General features: G+C 42.2%; 1 protein-coding gene across 2 annotated transcripts in view; it reads left to right on the top strand.

Annotated features, from left to right (window-relative positions):
* Positions 1 to 15,633, top strand: part of TOX3 (TOX high mobility group box family member 3) — a 110,168-nt gene extending 94,535 nt beyond the window's left edge. For both annotated transcript variants that reach the window (XM_059152879.1, XM_059152880.1), the window contains exons 4-7: positions 2,437 to 2,706; positions 6,964 to 7,191; positions 9,216 to 9,296; positions 13,618 to 15,633. In XM_059152879.1, the coding sequence (XP_059008862.1) occupies positions 2,437 to 2,706; positions 6,964 to 7,191; positions 9,216 to 9,296; positions 13,618 to 14,379 (1,341 nt within the window). In that variant the 3' untranslated portion in view covers positions 14,380 to 15,633. The remainder of the gene's footprint in view (positions 1 to 2,436; positions 2,707 to 6,963; positions 7,192 to 9,215; positions 9,297 to 13,617) is intronic.
* The last annotated feature ends 1,037 nt before the right edge of the window (positions 15,634 to 16,670 follow it).

Below are 16,670 nucleotides of genomic sequence, written 5' to 3' on the forward strand. Positions count from 1 at the left end.
AAGCGTCTGCCTTTGGCTTGGGTCATGATCTCAGGGTCCTGGGATCGAGCCCCGCATTGGACTCTTTGCTTAGCAGGGAGCCTGCTTTCCTTCCTCTCCCTCTGCCTGTCTCTCTGCCTACCTGTGATCTCTGTCTTTCAAATAAATAAATAAAATCTTAAAAAAAAATTTTTTTGAGAAGAACATGGAAGAGTAGACAGCTCAAATTTTTGAGGAGGAGAAAAAGCTGAACGAGTAGTAGAATGCTAATCCAAAAAAAAAAAAAAAAAGGACAAACGGATAATGTAAAATCCACTTCTGTGATACAAGTCTGCAGAGGAACACCTGCCAATAGAATGTGGTATTTTAGGAACAGTGGAAGGGGATATCGATACTGTCAGTGAACCAGAAAAGAGTGCGATTGTTCTAGTACATGTGACACGTTTCTCCTGGGATGGCACAGCAATTTAATAACTCAAACTGTTTAGGAATGGGAAGTTTATATATTTAAGATGTAACCCAAGCAATTAGCTATTCTGTTTTAAGCTTTTCTTGACTCAAGGATTTTAGGTTTTTAAACTCATTTTGTGTTTTTATAAATGGAAGCATTTAAGATGCTCTTCTCCTCACCCTCCAGTTCTACCCCTTAAAATATAACCATTGTTCAAAGTTTAGACAGTCCTTTTTTTAATTTTAAGATTTTATTTATTTATTTGACACAGAGAGAGAGAGAGATCACAAGTAGGCAGAGGCAGGCAGAGAGAGGGAGAAGCAGGCCCCCCTGCTGAGCAGAGAGCCCGATGCCAATGCCGGGCTCGATCCCAGGACCCTGAGATCATGACCTGAGCCAAAAGCAGAGGCTTAACCCACTGAGCCACCCAGGTGCCCCTAGATACTTGTTTAAAAAAACAAACAAACAAAAAAAAAAAAAAAAAAAAAAAAAAAAGAGGGGCTATACTCTATAATTATTTTACGACTCATTTTTCTCAATTATGATAGCTGGGATATCACTCTAGGTCAGTGGTTCTCAGGTGAGAGAATTTTGTTCCTCAAGGGAAACGTCTGGAGATACTTGTGATTGCCATGACTGGTGGGGAGGGAGAAGTTGCTGCTGGCATCTAATAGAGGCTGGTTGCGGTCAACATCCCGCAAGGCAAAGGACAGCCCCACAACAAAGAATTATCTGGTTCAAAATGTCAATAGAACCAAGATTGGAAACTCTGTTCTAAGTCAATACACATAAATCTAATTCATTATTTTAAAAAGCCTCATAATACTTTGTAGTACGGTAGATCATAATTTATTCAACTAGTTTCCTATTGATGGCTTCTTACTTAGTGGCGTTTATATATTTAATATTAAGAAACCAAATGTTCCAATTTAGATATTTACAACTCATTTTGTTGCTTCTTTAAAAAGCAAAAATAAGATACTGGAAAGACTCAAAAGAAGAACACTTAAAATTTTATTTGTAGGCTTGTGTATAAAATTGGATTCTGGGTCACTGTGAGTCAAGAGAATTTGGTTTCAGTAAAAATCACAGACTCACACTAAATGACAAGTCTTAAAGTAAGTTGTTTAAAAGCACGTCTTCATTTTTTTGATTCTTTGGAATTAAAAAAAGGAGCAGCGGCAACAACTCTACAGCCTTTTACATGACTGCCAAAAACAGAAGGCTACTTTTGAAGGGACTGCAGTAATTTTCAGAGAAGTTAATTCTGATGATCTCTACCTCCTCCTTATACATATTTTTAAAATCTATTAGCCCATTAAATCATGTCGGGTTGAAGGAAAGAAAACAAGGCAGGTTTAAGAAGAAGAAAGTGATATCCAATTCCAAAGACATTGAATGACTTCCAGATGCCTCTGACAATGTAATTCAGAATTGGAATGACCCTCTGGTTAACCACAGAGGGTTTTATACAAAGGGTGCCCTGAAGCAAACAGATGTTGGCTCTCTGCTTCCCTAAGCCCGTCCTCTCTACATGTCAAATGCATTCCCAGAAGGATAAAATAAAGACTGGATTCACCTTCCCTCACAGAGCTGGGTCAAGGGGAATGGAGCTAGAAAGTGTGTGTGAGAAGGATGGAGGACTAGAGCAACTGCTGAGCCAGAAAGGCCCGAGCCTCCGCTTCAACCCTTTCTTACCCATTTCCTCCATAAGAGTTGGAAGTTTTCTTTCACTGCCAGGTCTTTTATTATTTTCTCTAAAAGTCATCCAGTGACAGTTTTAGAGTGAAATAGACTAATGAGGCTGGACCATTTGGGCTTTGTGCTTTTGACCTTTCAACTTTTAGGGCATGAGTCCTTAGAGTTAATGAACAGGGATCATCATCCTGGAGTAGGTCAGACCTGTCTGAGGAACCAGTGCTAACATTTTCAGCTTGTTGATATTTGGGAAGACTAAGATCTTCCCCTCCCCCCCCCCCCACAACCATTGTCTGTTGTCTTTTTAGGACCAGAGCCACACACAAGTGCCCCAGTACCGTCAGGATCACTCCTTGATCATGAGGTCCATCGTCCACATGACTGACGCTGCTCGCTCTGGGATCATGCCTCCCACTCAGCTCACCACCATCAACCAGTCTCAGCTCAGCGCCCAGTTGGGGCTGAATTTGGGAGGGGCCAGTATGCCACACACGTCTCCTTCACCACCAGCGAGCAAGTCTGCAACCCCTTCCCCTTCCAGCTCCATCAATGAAGAGGATGCTGATGAATCCAACAGAGTAAGTTGACTGACTGCCTTCGTTATGTCACTACCTAAGAATTTGGAATCAGCCCATGCTATGTCTTCGAATTTCCCTCATGGTATGAACCTCCTTTCTGCATTTGGCTAGCATTTACATTCGTGACAGTTTAATTTTTTTCTTCTCTCTTTTACTTACTTGTTTTTGTGAAAAAGCATATTCCACTGGAAATTGGGAGATCTAGCTTCTCCTACTGGTTATAAGGCATTGAAATGTCACTTAATTCTTGTAGGCATGATTTTCCCATTCTGCAGAAGGGAGGACTTCCACTAGATTCCCCAGAAGTTCTGAAGTGCTCTGCTTCTAAGTTACTGTTCATGTGGATAAGTTTCATCCAGTTAGTTGGCTGAGCCACTGTCATATTTGACACCTTCTATGTTGATCACTTAGTAAGTTCTAATTGTTCCACATCTCTGCTTTTGTTATGGAGGATGGTAATTCAAATATACATGGTTTGAAATCAAAACTTAATTTCAGGGAGGACTTTTCTGAATGCTTAGAAAGGTATTCTGTTTCATTAACGTTACCTGTCCTAGGTACTTTCCTTTTTCATCATATTTTGTACACCTACTCTGTGCTTGGCCTTTTACTTGGTTCTGGTGATATAAAGATTTATAAGAGAATTACTACCTGGGGGACTCCCCACTGGGGATGAAAAGCAATGTTTAATACTAGCTCCAGAGGTGATTAGAGGTATAATTGATGTATCTTGATGTGCTAAGAATGTAATCGATTCTGCTTGGGAGAGTGATTTGAGGAAGACGTTATTGAGAAGGTGATATTTGAATTAGGTCTAAGAGGATACATAAAAGTTTGTGAGGCAGAAGAGAGAGGCCAGCATTCTGGTCGAGGGAGCAGTGGAAGTACACGTCAATTTATGAGTATCATGAACAGTTTGATGTGGGGAAGAAAGAAATAGGAATTGAAGAAAGCCATCGCTGAAATGTGGTAGCCTTTCTCCTGCAGGTAGTTGAGAGCTGATTAATTATTTGCATAGAGGAGGGGCATAAGCAATTCATGCTTTAGCAAGATGGCTTTGGCTGTGTAGAGAATGTGTTACAGAGGGAGGGACTGGAGGAAAGGAAAATGATCAACAGTTGCTATGAAGTGTTTCCTTTTAGCCAAGGAGGGAATGGACAGGAGGTACCAGATGAGCGAGAATTGTAAGTAAGAGGGAGGATCATGAGGTGTTGGTAATCCACTGGGATCTGAAGGCATGGAAGATAAGTGGGATTTTAGTATGAGAGCCAGCATGGATTATCAGGGAGTGAGAGAATCGGCCCAGAAAGAGGAGTGTTACTTTTTCTCCCATGGAGAAGATGAGAGTTTGCCATGGTCTGGGTTGAAGTCAAAGCAGCATGTTTGAGTGTAGAACTCAGGTCATGGGGGCGGGGGAGGGAACTACACATTTGGGGACCATCAGCACCTAGGTGTGAAGATAGGGAAAAGTATTGGGATTTCTCAGTGTGTGTAAGGAACAAGTCAAGGCCAGAGCCCTGGGCATCATTTATTTTTAAGTAGCAAATGGAAGAAGAGGAACTAGAGAGGGTTGAGAGTGAGGAAGAGGAGGGAAGGGAGGTAAGAATATATTGCAGGGATTGGAAGAAGAAGGGTTTGATCTGTCCTGACACATTAGCACCCCCTGGACATGTTAGCTCCTCACTGGACATGTTAGCACCCTGCTGGACACAGATGGGGTCAACACATTAACGCATTAACAGTCTCTGCTCACAGGTTTCTGTGAAGGTGACCTGAGAACAATGATTATAAAGAAACTCAAGAGATGTGAAAAAGGCCGCGCCAAGTTACAGCTGGCCAGGACACAATTCACATGGATTCCTTTCATTTCACTCACATTGCGACAGATGATCTACTCACTTTTTTTTTTTTTAATATTTTATTTATTTATTTGACAGAGAGAGATCACAAGTAGACAGAGAGGCAGGCAGAGAGAGAGGAAGGGAAGCAGGCTCCCTGCTGAGCAGAGAGCCCGATGCGGGACTCAATCCAGGACCCTGAGATCATGACCTGAGCCGAAGGCAGCGGCTTAACCCACTGAGCCCCCCAGGCGCCCGATCTACTCACTTTTGTACCACTCTGAAATTGTCCTGGCTAAGGAGAATCTTATCCACAACTCCTCGCCTTACTCCGTTGTAAGCAAGGGTTTGGTTTTGTATAAAGGCACAGAATCCAACTGGTTGTCTTCCAAGCACCTGAGCTGAGAAAGAAAGATTAAAATCATCATTGAGGATAAACTCCACCTTCCCCCTTCCCGAATGCTCAGGTTTCCTTTGGAGAATTAATTCCAAGCTTTTGTTTAAACTGTGAGATTCTTCATTTTAGGTTTATTCTTCAAAGGTAATGATGATTAGGGCAAGTCATGGTTATCCAAGGGAAATATCAAAGGTTGTCACCATGGAATGCTGGTTTACAGAGCGAGAGATCGAGCTGTTTTTCTTTTGGAAAGGCTGCCCCGGAAATTACTCTCACCTTGCCATTGGTTGGGGCATTGATGGTGCCAACAGTATCAACTTTTCTTCCAGGAAAACAGTATAGTTGTTGGACTCAATTAGAAAAATCTGTGTCTCTCTCTCCATATATATATATATATATATATTTTTTTTTCTTTTCCTGTGGGGCTAAAGTGATATTTTTCACTGAAGGAAAACTTTGCCCCTGCTGAACCGCCAACTGAAAAGCATCCGAGTCTCTTAAAAGTTCAGATTCATTAACTAGAAATAAACAAGACTCATTTATCCTGAGAATCTAGAGGAAAAACAAAAAGACCATTATTGAAAATGATTGAATTAATTGTGAGTTATGAAAGATGGCATTTTGGAGGAGAGTTGAGATGTGGCTTACCACCATTGGAGATATGTAAACTACTTGTGTGAAGTACACAGTTGTTATGACTTGAGGGGGTCCACAGAGAAGTAGACTTGTGGCTCCCTCCCCCATCTTGAGGGTTCAGGGCTCTCAGAGACAAGTTACTTCACAGTCTTCTCTCTAAGAATTTTAGTAATCGGATTAAGTTCCAAATGACTCTCATTCAGGAGGTAATGATACTCTCGGAAAATTTGAATTTAGGATCCGAGACTTAAGGCCATTAAAAACCAATCTGTTAGTGACTTGAGTCTATCTCTCTTGATCTTCCCCACGGCTGGCTTTTAAAACCAATTTTGTCACATTTTTCCGTTTCCCCGATGAAGTTAGCTACAAGATGATCTTCAGTTCAGTCCTGTTGTAATCTAGGGAGAGAATGCAAGGCTGATCAATTTTTCCTCCTGCCTCTCTAATAAGTATAATATGTGATCACTGAAATTAGATGAGGGGAGTAGCAGGTGAATATTGGAGCTCCATGGTATATGAACGTGGGGAGTTATACCCAGGTCATTTCTGTGGCCTTGGTCTCAGAGTGTACGATGGTAATGATGTGTGAGGCACTTACTGTCCCTGTGGCAGTCGGCTTCTGAACAGAGCTACTTTCCGTGGGACTATTTCCTTATCGATCTTCTTTTCAGCCTTGGTGATTTGAACAATCATTGCACTCTTAGAGGTTTTTAATTTTAATGAAGAAAATTTCTTCTCTATCTCCACTTAAAGGAATTTTGACATTTTTTATAGTTCTTGTTAGCCTATTGTTTCGAACGTTATCATGACTTAAAGAAATAGAGATGACTTTTCTTTTATTGTGCAAGCTCGGGGATTGTAGCTAATTTCCGCTAGTTTCTGGAGACCCTTGAGCAAGGTAACATAAAAAAATGAAACTTTGCGAAAGTCGATTCACGTGACTATGGCCAGGGACCTCATTTAAAATATCTGGATAAGATCAACATCCTGAATTACTTAAAGTTATTTCTAAAGCCTCTGAAAATGTAAAATATTGTATGTGTACACATGGAATGCACACACACACACACGTGCACACATACACATGCACGTCTTTGCCTGGTGCAGAGACTGCTCTGTTTCTCATTATTCATAATTGCTATTTAGAGCATATGTTGTGAATGTATTGAAGATACTTCTGGGTCTCATTAATCAATGTTCTAAATGCTAATCTCTGCTGTCCAGTTAACTCTAAGAAAACTCACCCCTCCCCTGCTTTTGCTGGGGATTCCTCTATTGATGAATCAGCTGAACAAAACCTTCACAGTACAGTTGCAGACCTGGGTAGGTCTTGCCACCTTCTCTGCAAGGACATTCTAAGCAGTGAATTTTCTTCCTGCTTTGCAGGCCATTGGAGAGAAAAGAGCTGCTCCAGATTCTGGCAAGAAGCCCAAGACTCCAAAGAAAAAGAAAAAGAAAGATCCCAACGAGCCCCAGAAGCCGGTATCAGCATATGCCCTGTTTTTCAGGGACACACAGGCTGCAATTAAAGGGCAAAACCCCAATGCCACTTTTGGAGAGGTCTCAAAAATTGTGGCATCCATGTGGGACAGCCTTGGCGAAGAACAAAAGCAGGTGAGGTAAAGACCCAGCACGGCCATATAGGAAAAAGTCACCAGAGTATTTCCTGGACTTTTTTCCTTCCCTTTCCTTTCCTTTTCTTCCTTCCATTCTTTCTTTCTTTCTTTCTTTCTAAGATTTTATTTATTTATTTATTTGAGAGAGAAAGAGAGCATGAACGGGGGGCAGAGGGAGCAAAGGGGAGAGGGAGAAGCAGACTCCCCACTGATCAGGAAGCCCCATGTGGACTTGATCCTAAGACCTCGGGATCATGACCTGAGCCAAAGGCAGATGCTTAACTTCAGCCTGAGCCGCCCAGGTGCCCCTCTTACATCTTTCCTGCATGAACGTTCACTTAATATGACTGTTTCTCATCAAGGCCTTTCTAAGCTATGGAATTTAGAAACACAGTTGAGTAAATCCAAGCCCCTCCCCAGTTATATGGATTTCTCGGTCCCCCTTAAGGGTGCGTGTTCAGAACCCATTCAGAGGAGAAATGGGGAAATTCAGGTGGCATCCTGCACACCTAAATTTTGATGATCATCTTTTCATTTTTTTTTTAAAGATTTTATTTATTTATTTGACAGAGAGAGATGACAAGTAGGCAGAGAGGCAGGCAGAGAGAGAGAGGAGGAAGCAGGCTCCCCGCTGAGCAGAGAGCCCGATGCGGGACTCGATCCCAGGACCCTGAGATCATGACCTGAGCCAAAGGCAGCGGCTTAACCCACTGAGCCACCCAGGCGCCCTCATCTTTTCATTTTAAGCAACGTGAAGTTTGCCCCCTTTGTTCAGAAAGGGCACTACAAAGGGATTAGGTCCATCCCGCTTGCCTTGTCTTTGATCATCTGTCCAAACCTTTATGCCGTCCTGGTGGGTCTCCAAACTTTGAACCCACCTCCGCGAGTCTCACTACCATCACCGGGCATTTGAAATTTTATTCCAAGGTCATTGAAAAACTCGGCCATATGAGAGGTATTGAGTGATTAGCCAAGCTGGCAGGAGATACTTCTTTAGGGTCTGGACTCCTGGGCTTCCCCTTACAGCATCTCCGCCACAAACAGAGAGGAAGAATGGCTTCCTTGCTCCTTGTGTGAAACTCCCAATGACCATTAGTAGGAATGGACGTTCCATGTCCTCAGATGACTGGACCTCTCTTAGTAATAAAATAGAATCACCATCTCAGAAATGAACATGGGGGGAAAATCCTTGATTTTTTTTTTTTTTTTACAAATCATGACCTCATTCCTACTAGCTTGGGATGGTGCAGTGCAGCTGTAGAATTTGACCATTTATTGTTGTATGTGGCACACTGATTTTCTGTCCCCGAAATGTAATCCTAAGGGGACTGGCAGGCTCCTACCTCTTTTATCTCTGGAAAGATGGTTGCACTTTGGTCTAACAGACGGCCATCAGACACCGTTACGAAAAGGAAGCGCCCATCACGTTTACTATATTGGGACTTGTTTATGTAACTCACTGGCCTCACTAACAGAAATTTCTCATTCCTGACGTTTTTTTTTTTCCTTCCAAAGAAACCCAAGGTGGTTTCATCTTTTCTCTTGTGCCTTCACAACACGTACCTTTTGTGGTTGGTCTTTAAATCCTCTGATTTGGTGCGGGTTAGAAATGTGTGTGAGGGAAAGGAGGCACTGATAGAGAAACTTGCAATTTTCTGTAATTTGAACGTTTGTAGCCAATTTGACTCTTCTTGCACCTTATCTGGGCCCTAGAGTGAGGCCTTCCGCTGTTTCTCTCAAAGCATCTGTGCTACAACTGGAAATCTTGTTTCCATTTATCATCGGAAACATCAAGACTGTGCTCTGATGAGCATGGCAGGGTTTTGTTTTAATATGTCTGTGTGTGTGTGTGTGTGTGTGTGTGTGTGTGCGCATGTGTGTGTGTGTTCACATTTGAAAATCAAAGCCACACAGACCAACTTTTTCAGTGAGTTCGGTTGTGACCTCATTTGCACGGCTGTGATTTTGTGGCTGAGAAACTGTATGCTAAAGGTGGTGCTAATTGTGGTCTTTTTTTAATAGGTGTATAAAAGGAAAACAGAAGCTGCCAAAAAGGAGTACCTGAAGGCCTTGGCCGCATACCGGGCCAGCCTCGTTTCTAAGGTAAGCCTGTGCGGGGATGGCGGGTCTCTGAGTCCTGGCGTTGAGAACACCCACTGGGCGTTGAAAACATCAAGGCAGCTCCCCTTAGAGTTGACCAAAAAAAAGGCATCTTGGACAACTCATAAACTCATTTCCATGAGAGATGACCACAGTGATGGCCCGAAAAGTAGGAGTTAATGGAAGCTGCTGAATCTGAGTTGTTTCCAGAAGATTCTGTGGTCTTTCTTTCTGTGTGTTGAAACTATTTAACAGACACAAATAGGGTAGACAGGTTTTTAATAGCCTCTTTATCTTTGCTTTTTGTCGGGGACTGAGATCTATGCGAATGTCCTCTGTTTAAACAGGTGGTGTTTTGGTCATATTTGGGACATCCTAAAGTAAATTCTCCAATGGTTATATTATTGTAATGGGGGTATCGCATTTTTGACCAAACTGTTCCCCATCAGATAAATAAATAAACCTCATGATTATTTAAAATAAAATTATGCTCCAAGTACTTAACAAAAAAAAGACATGTATATATATTATACATAGAGTATAAAATGGACCTTGATGTATTATAAAATGCACCCGTATCCCAAAGCAAATGTCAGTCTAGATTATTATTACCTTGATCCAAAAGGAGCATGAGCTATTAGGTTATATTTTAACATTTAATTAACTTTGTCTTTGGCCTTCCTAGAATTTAGAGAGGCTTTGGGGAGACTAATTGGAACTAATGTTTTTGCTCTTGATGTATTTCCTCTGGCAATCGGGCATTCCATTCCATGGTCTTGCGCATGGCCTCAGGTTCCATGTAGGGCTACAAGGCATGGTAGGTGTTGCCTGGGTAGCCATTTAGAAAGGATGTCATTCCTTTTTTTCTCTTCCTCACCTGAGCTGTCTCTTCTTTATATTAAGATGCACCATTGGCAGCTGCTCAAATCAGATCAGGAGAGGTCCTGATCCAGTTCCACTGCCAACTGTTAGGACACCTTCCACTTCATTAGAAAGAGAAAACATTCATCAGGTCAATAGTAAAACCTTTCTCTGAGGCGCTGCAAGACCCATCGTGTAAGATGTACCAGTCCTGGCCTCAGATTTGCATATTGGCAGACAACAGCCGAATGTGTGGGCTACAGATGTTAAGAAGGGAGGTATATAGTTGGCTAATGAGATGGGGTGACGTGAATAGGAACAGTGTACATGTACTTCCTAAGTGGATCATTTATTCATTCATTTACCCAGAAGCAGGAATAGGTGATCTTTGTGCATTAGAGCATGAATAATTGACCACACATGGATTTCAGCCAAGAGCGGGTATCTCAAAAGGCATTCAGGAAACAGCAACCACGATTGGACTCATCGAGTCTGTCACTGAGGTGGAAGGGGTACTGTGAAAGTTACATATGGGTTCCAGAATCAGGATTCAGAAGTAGCTCCGAATGGAAGTCCACGATTCCTGAAAACCAGTATGATGGAATTTAAAAGGAAAAAAAATCTAAAATAGTGTTTGTTGGGATTTCTTTGTTTTGTTTTGTTTTGCTTTTCATTAAGTTAGTGCAGTTTGAGAGCATCCTTAATTTATATTCAGAGCCCTAGCAGGAACTCAAATAGTCCTTGAGGTAGATGTTCTGAATAATTTCAGTCTGAACCAAATGTATGAGATAGCGTCCAAAGTGGTGAGCCCACATGAAGCAGTATCCGTTGTACAGCATGGTGATGAGACCACATCTGAAGAATTCGTTCTCTTTTGGCCCCTACAATTTAAAAAGAAATGGTAACCAGCTGAAAGCCCTTCTGGAGGGTTGCCTCCACGATGGTAAGGACTGAAAATCAGACTATATTCAAATAATTGAAAGAATCATGGGGGCAAGGACTTGGGGACATGTGATCTTGATCCTCAAGTTAAAGGCCATCATGTGGGAAGCCCAAGTTTGAACTCTGTGCCCCAGATAGAAGACCTCATCGAAGGAGTGAGGTCACAGGCAGCAAAAATTCAATGTTCATTAGAAATCGTGAGTAGCGTTGCATCATACATGCATTTAACATTTGCCCCTACATTCAGAGCCTGGGCCCCCTCTCTTAAGATGTGTCTGTACTATATTACTTTTTTTTAAGACTTTATTTTATTTATTTGACACAAGAGGGAGAGATCACAAGTAGGCAGAGAGGGAGGCAGAGAGAGAGAGGGAAGCAGGCTCCCCTGAGCAGAGAGCCCAATGCGGGGCTCGATCCCAGGACCCTGAGATCATGACCTGAGCCGAAGGGAAAGGCTTTAACCCACTGAGCCACCCAGGCGCCACCGTACTATATTACTTTTAATCTTCCCAACAGCCAACAAAAATTAATAGAAGCCTAATAGTAAAACATAAGGGAGTAAACCTGGCAGGCAAGCAAGACCTCTTTCATCTACTCATTTCTATTCGCCCCCAGGGTGGCATCTGAAAGGCACACGGGTATGATTGCCCAGGTGTCTAAATATAGATTCCCTTGTAGTTTCATACTAAGACTAACTGGGTGATTTTTAAACATTAGAGTATATAAGAATTATTTTCTTGTGAATATGTACCACACTGTGTGTATTTTACCTTATGGGTGATTTAACGGTTTTTTTAGATGGTGAATGAGTCTTTGCAGGTTTCTTCTTACCCTAAGGGTTTAGAATGTGCCCCTCCAGTAGACATGCAAGGCCACCAAGCCTCTGCACGAAACCAGAGAGCTGTCCACGGATCCATGGTGCTTTACAATGATAATGTGTTCAAACAGAAGCCATTAGCCATGGCTTCTCCCACACTGAGTGATTTCCAATATAAGATCACCTCTCAGGTTCCTTCTCATGGTAGATTTTTAAAATGTGAGTAATACAAATCTGGAAGTAAGCATTCCATATCACTGAAGAGACTGGATATCAGCTCAATGCCTCCAGAAACACCTAATTCTGTGATGAATAAGAAAAAATAGTAAGCACAATTATGTCCATCACCGTTGCATGAGTAAAAGTATTTATTTTTGTCACTGTATTTGTGTATGTTCAGCGCAGAATGTAATAGGTCATTTCTCTCTGTCGTTGAGCCTCACATCAGATCACTTGTTCTTATCCTGTGAGAGGTTATGGAGTGCTGAACATTCTCCCCTCATCTAGGACTCCTGTGATAAATTGTAGAGATCTTTGAAAATACCAGGTCAACTACAACAATTTCTGAGGTTGTAAAATACTTCCATTTAGTATCTCTGCAGAATTGAGTTACATTTTTCTTACATTCACATGAGCACGGTCCCACGCTGCTGTGCCCGTGCAGAGCCCTGGTGTTTTCAAGTCATGGTTTTCTGGCAATAGTAACTGTTAATTCATAAAAAATTACTAACATATGCTAAATGCTTCTGTAGGCCAGGCCCTATTCTAAATGCTTAACAAATATGAGCCAGTTTAATGCTCAAAACCTCTGTGTAAGGTAAATGCCATAGAACCCCATTTTGTAGGTAAGGAAAGTGTGGAACTTAAGTTGTCCAAAGTCACGAAGTTGTTAAGTAGTAGAGCATGACTGGAACACAGGCAGTCGATACTCTGTTGTCTTTCAATATGCTTCTTAGGGATGCAGGTCAGCTCAGACTTAACTACTGAAGAAGTGTATCAGCCACCTTTTGCTACATCGTGCTGTGTAACAACCAGCCCCAAAGACTCCCAAAACAGAGGAGTCTTTATCTCAGAGGGTACCAGAGAACTGGCTAGTTATGCAGTCTCGGCCCTGCAGGATCTGCTGGTCCTGCTTCTCAGTCTGCAGTCAGCCTGGAGGTTGGCAGGGCCTGGGCTCATTCACGTACACGGCAGTTGGCTGGCTGACTTCTGAGTGGTGACAGGGCCGTATGTCCCTTACCATATACATGGTGATGGCGGATTCCCAGAGCGATTAGAAGGGACCAGGCTCGGCCAAGATCCCAGGGGTGGGGGATTTCACTCTCCCTCTGGGGAGGGGAAGCTAAAAAGTCACATGACCAGAGACTTGGGTCTAGGGAAGAATGAGTAATGGCAGTCATGTTTTAAAAATCCATTTACAGGGGTACCTGGGTGGCCAGTTGGTTAAGCCACTGCCTTTGGCTCAGGTCATGATCCTGGAGTTCCAGGATCAAGTCCCACATCAGGCTCCAGCTCCACAGGGAGTCTGATTCTCCCTCTGACCTTCTCCCCTCTCATGCTTTCTCTCTCTTTGTCTCTCTCTCTCTCTCAAATAAATAAATAAAATATTTATTTAAAAAATCCATTTACAGTACTTAAAAACAGTTCAATCTGTCAGTCTCTGGCTAACTTAATATTTGGGGACTTTTCTCCCCCACCATGCAGGCTGCTGCTGAATCAGCAGAAGCCCAGACCATCCGCTCCGTTCAGCAGACCCTGGCGTCCACCAATCTGACATCCTCGCTCCTTCTCAACCCTCCGCTGTCGCAACACGCAACCGTGTCGGCCTCCCCTCAGACTCTCCAACAATCGCTCCCTCGGTCAATTGCCCCTAAGCCCCTAACCATGAGACTCCCCATGAACCAGATCGTGGCGTCGGTCACCATTGCAGCCAACATGCCATCGAACATTGGGGCCCCCCTGATAAGCTCCATGGGAGCGACCCTGGTGGGCTCGGCCTCTTCCACCCAAGTGAGCCCTTCCGTGCAAACCCAACAGCAGCAGATGCAGCAGCAGATGCAGCAGCAGCAGCAACAGCAGCAGCAGCAGCAGCAGATGCAGCAGATGCAGCAGCAGCAACTGCAGCAGCACCAAATGCATCAGCAGATCCAGCAGCAGATGCAGCAGCAGCATTTCCAGCACCACATGCAGCAGCACCTGCAGCAGCAGCAGCAACAGCACCTCCAGCAGCAGATCAGCCAGCAGCAGCTGCAGCAGCAGCTGCAGCAGCACATGCAGCTGCAGCAGCAGCTGCAGCACATGCAGCACCCGTCCCAGCCCTCTCCCCGGCAGCACTCCCCCGCCGCCTCCCAGATGACGTCGCCCCTCCCCGCCATCGGGAGCCCCCAGCCGGCCTCCCAGCAGCACCAGTCGCAAATACAGGCTCAGACACAGACTCAAGTACTGTCGCAGGTCAGTATTTTCTGAAGACGCCCGCGGCAGAGGCAGGTGCGCTCGGGGGTGGGCGCCCGGAAGGAGGGTCCGCCGCGCGCCCGCGGCCGCAGCTCGTTAAGTTGCTGTCCGTGACGCGGAAACGTGTAACAGATCACATGGTCCTCTCAAGTGTCTATTAGATAGGCAATAAGAACACAGTGTAGCTGAGTATCATCTTCTAGCTGACTATAAATCACTTTGTTTTTAAACAAGAGAAGCTGTGCTCTTTTATGTGATGCCTTTTTTTATTTATTCAGGCTATATACCTACAATATGTGAATCAAACAGTTTAACGAACCCTGGGACATACTGATGACTGTAGACCGGCCTCTCTCTGAGTCATAGAAAACGGCCTTATTTCCTCCCCAGAAGTGAATAAACCACACTTCGAGGCTATTTGAACTTCCGGAGCCCTAAAATAATAAAAAAGCACAGTCCTAATTACCTGAAATACGAAGATCCGGTTTCATACAAACATTTGTATGACGTGAATCGTTGATGGCATTTTTTGTCATGAAAAAAAATAATGTAAATCACAGACTTTTGCCAAAGCTCTTATTTTTTTTTCCTAAATCTCTCCAGAAAAGAAAAAAAAAAAAAATGCAAGTGATTAGATTCCATTATTGACTCATTTCCACTTTTTTAACCCATGACTTCTCCAAATCAGACCACAGTATATGTTGTAACGATATCTATGGCCACTGTTAGCCCATTATACTCATTCCAATTAGAAGAAAAGAATGTGAATATTATATTCTGTGTTTTGAGTGACAAGTTTCGAAAAATAAAAACACTGTATTTTTAAAAAGGGAAATGCACTTAAATGAAAACAGTTATTACAAAAAGTTAAGATTTAAAAAAAAAATGCAAGAGTTTTTATTATGATGTGATACCGGTAGAATATTTAAAAAACGCACCACATCTGAATAATCAATGTAAATATTTTCTTTCAAAGTTGTAAGTTTTCATATCATGTGTTGTAAAGTTTTCATAAACAAGGCTTTAACGTAAACACTGGTGACATAAACCATTCATTGCTACGTTGCTTATTGTGTTTTTATGCTGTTTTATACTTTTTTATGAGTTATGATAGCAGCAATTAAGTTGTTTGTATTTTGCTTAACTAAAACAAAAATGCTTTTATCTTGCTATAGAATAAACACATTTCAGTAAAAACTGTGGACTGTATTTTGATGCAACAACCAGGAAAATGTTCACTTTTCAAATAAAATGATATGTCAAATTTCACTTTCGGTTCCTTGAATACGTATATGATGAGAAAGGACGCGACATACCAACATTTATTTGAGCCAAAGCGTCATCTTCTGTGTTCAGTTGGAAACAGGATATTCATTGCTAGGAATTTGGATCATATGGTCTAGATCCAGGACCTTTTAAGAAAATCGAAAATTTTTTTTTTTATCATTTTTATCATTTTGTTAAGATGCAAGTGGCAAGGTAAGTGTAGAGGAAAGAGCGTTTGTCCTCTGTCTGGGGCTAGAACTTATGGCATTGTGTTATTGCTATTAAAAAGGATGGTGAAAATAATTATTTCAGTGTTCATTTCTTCCCCCCTTTTCTTGCTCTGTAGTGGCTCCTCTTTGAGAACAGTGTGAACCACTATCCCCAGTTGTCTTGCATGATTAATTACAGCATCTGTCCTGTCAGAAGCTATAATGAAGAGGTCTTGATAAAAATTGCAAATTACCACTGGCAACAGTCTTAAACTGCTTATGATAAAATGAAAATTAAAAACAGAAAGTGTCAACCCTGACCAGAATCCTAATCTGGTAAAAATGAGGGTGTGGGTTATGGTGTCCATAGTTCCTGTGTGTGAGACATTCAGATTCCTCAAAGACAAGCAGATTCCTCAAAGTTGTTGTTGTATTTCAAAGAATATTTACTGTATGTTGTGGGCTATGAATAATGAATTCAGCTTTCAATATTTCATAATCCTCTTGTACTCTGTATTATGTACAAATATTGAACAGCAAGAGATTCTAATTATAAATTTATAGATTTCTTGCTGTAGGAAAATTTATGTCTAAATTGAAGCTTTTCATAAGATGTATTAGTTGACAGGTATCAGTGTTCAAACAGTCTTAGAACGATGCCTAATCACATCTACAAGGAGGCAATTGTGTTCCACAAAGAAATGATCTGCCTCCAACCCATCAGAAGCAGAGCTGATGGTAAGAGATTTTCTGTGAATTGAAACTAACATTACATAACAATAAGAACCATTTTATATTCTGTTGTGAAACCTTTAGACAAATGTCTTCAAA

Source organism: Mustela lutreola, chromosome 16 (genome assembly GCF_030435805.1).
Source record: "Mustela lutreola isolate mMusLut2 chromosome 16, mMusLut2.pri, whole genome shotgun sequence".
NCBI classification, from domain to species: Eukaryota; Metazoa; Chordata; class Mammalia; order Carnivora; family Mustelidae; genus Mustela; species Mustela lutreola.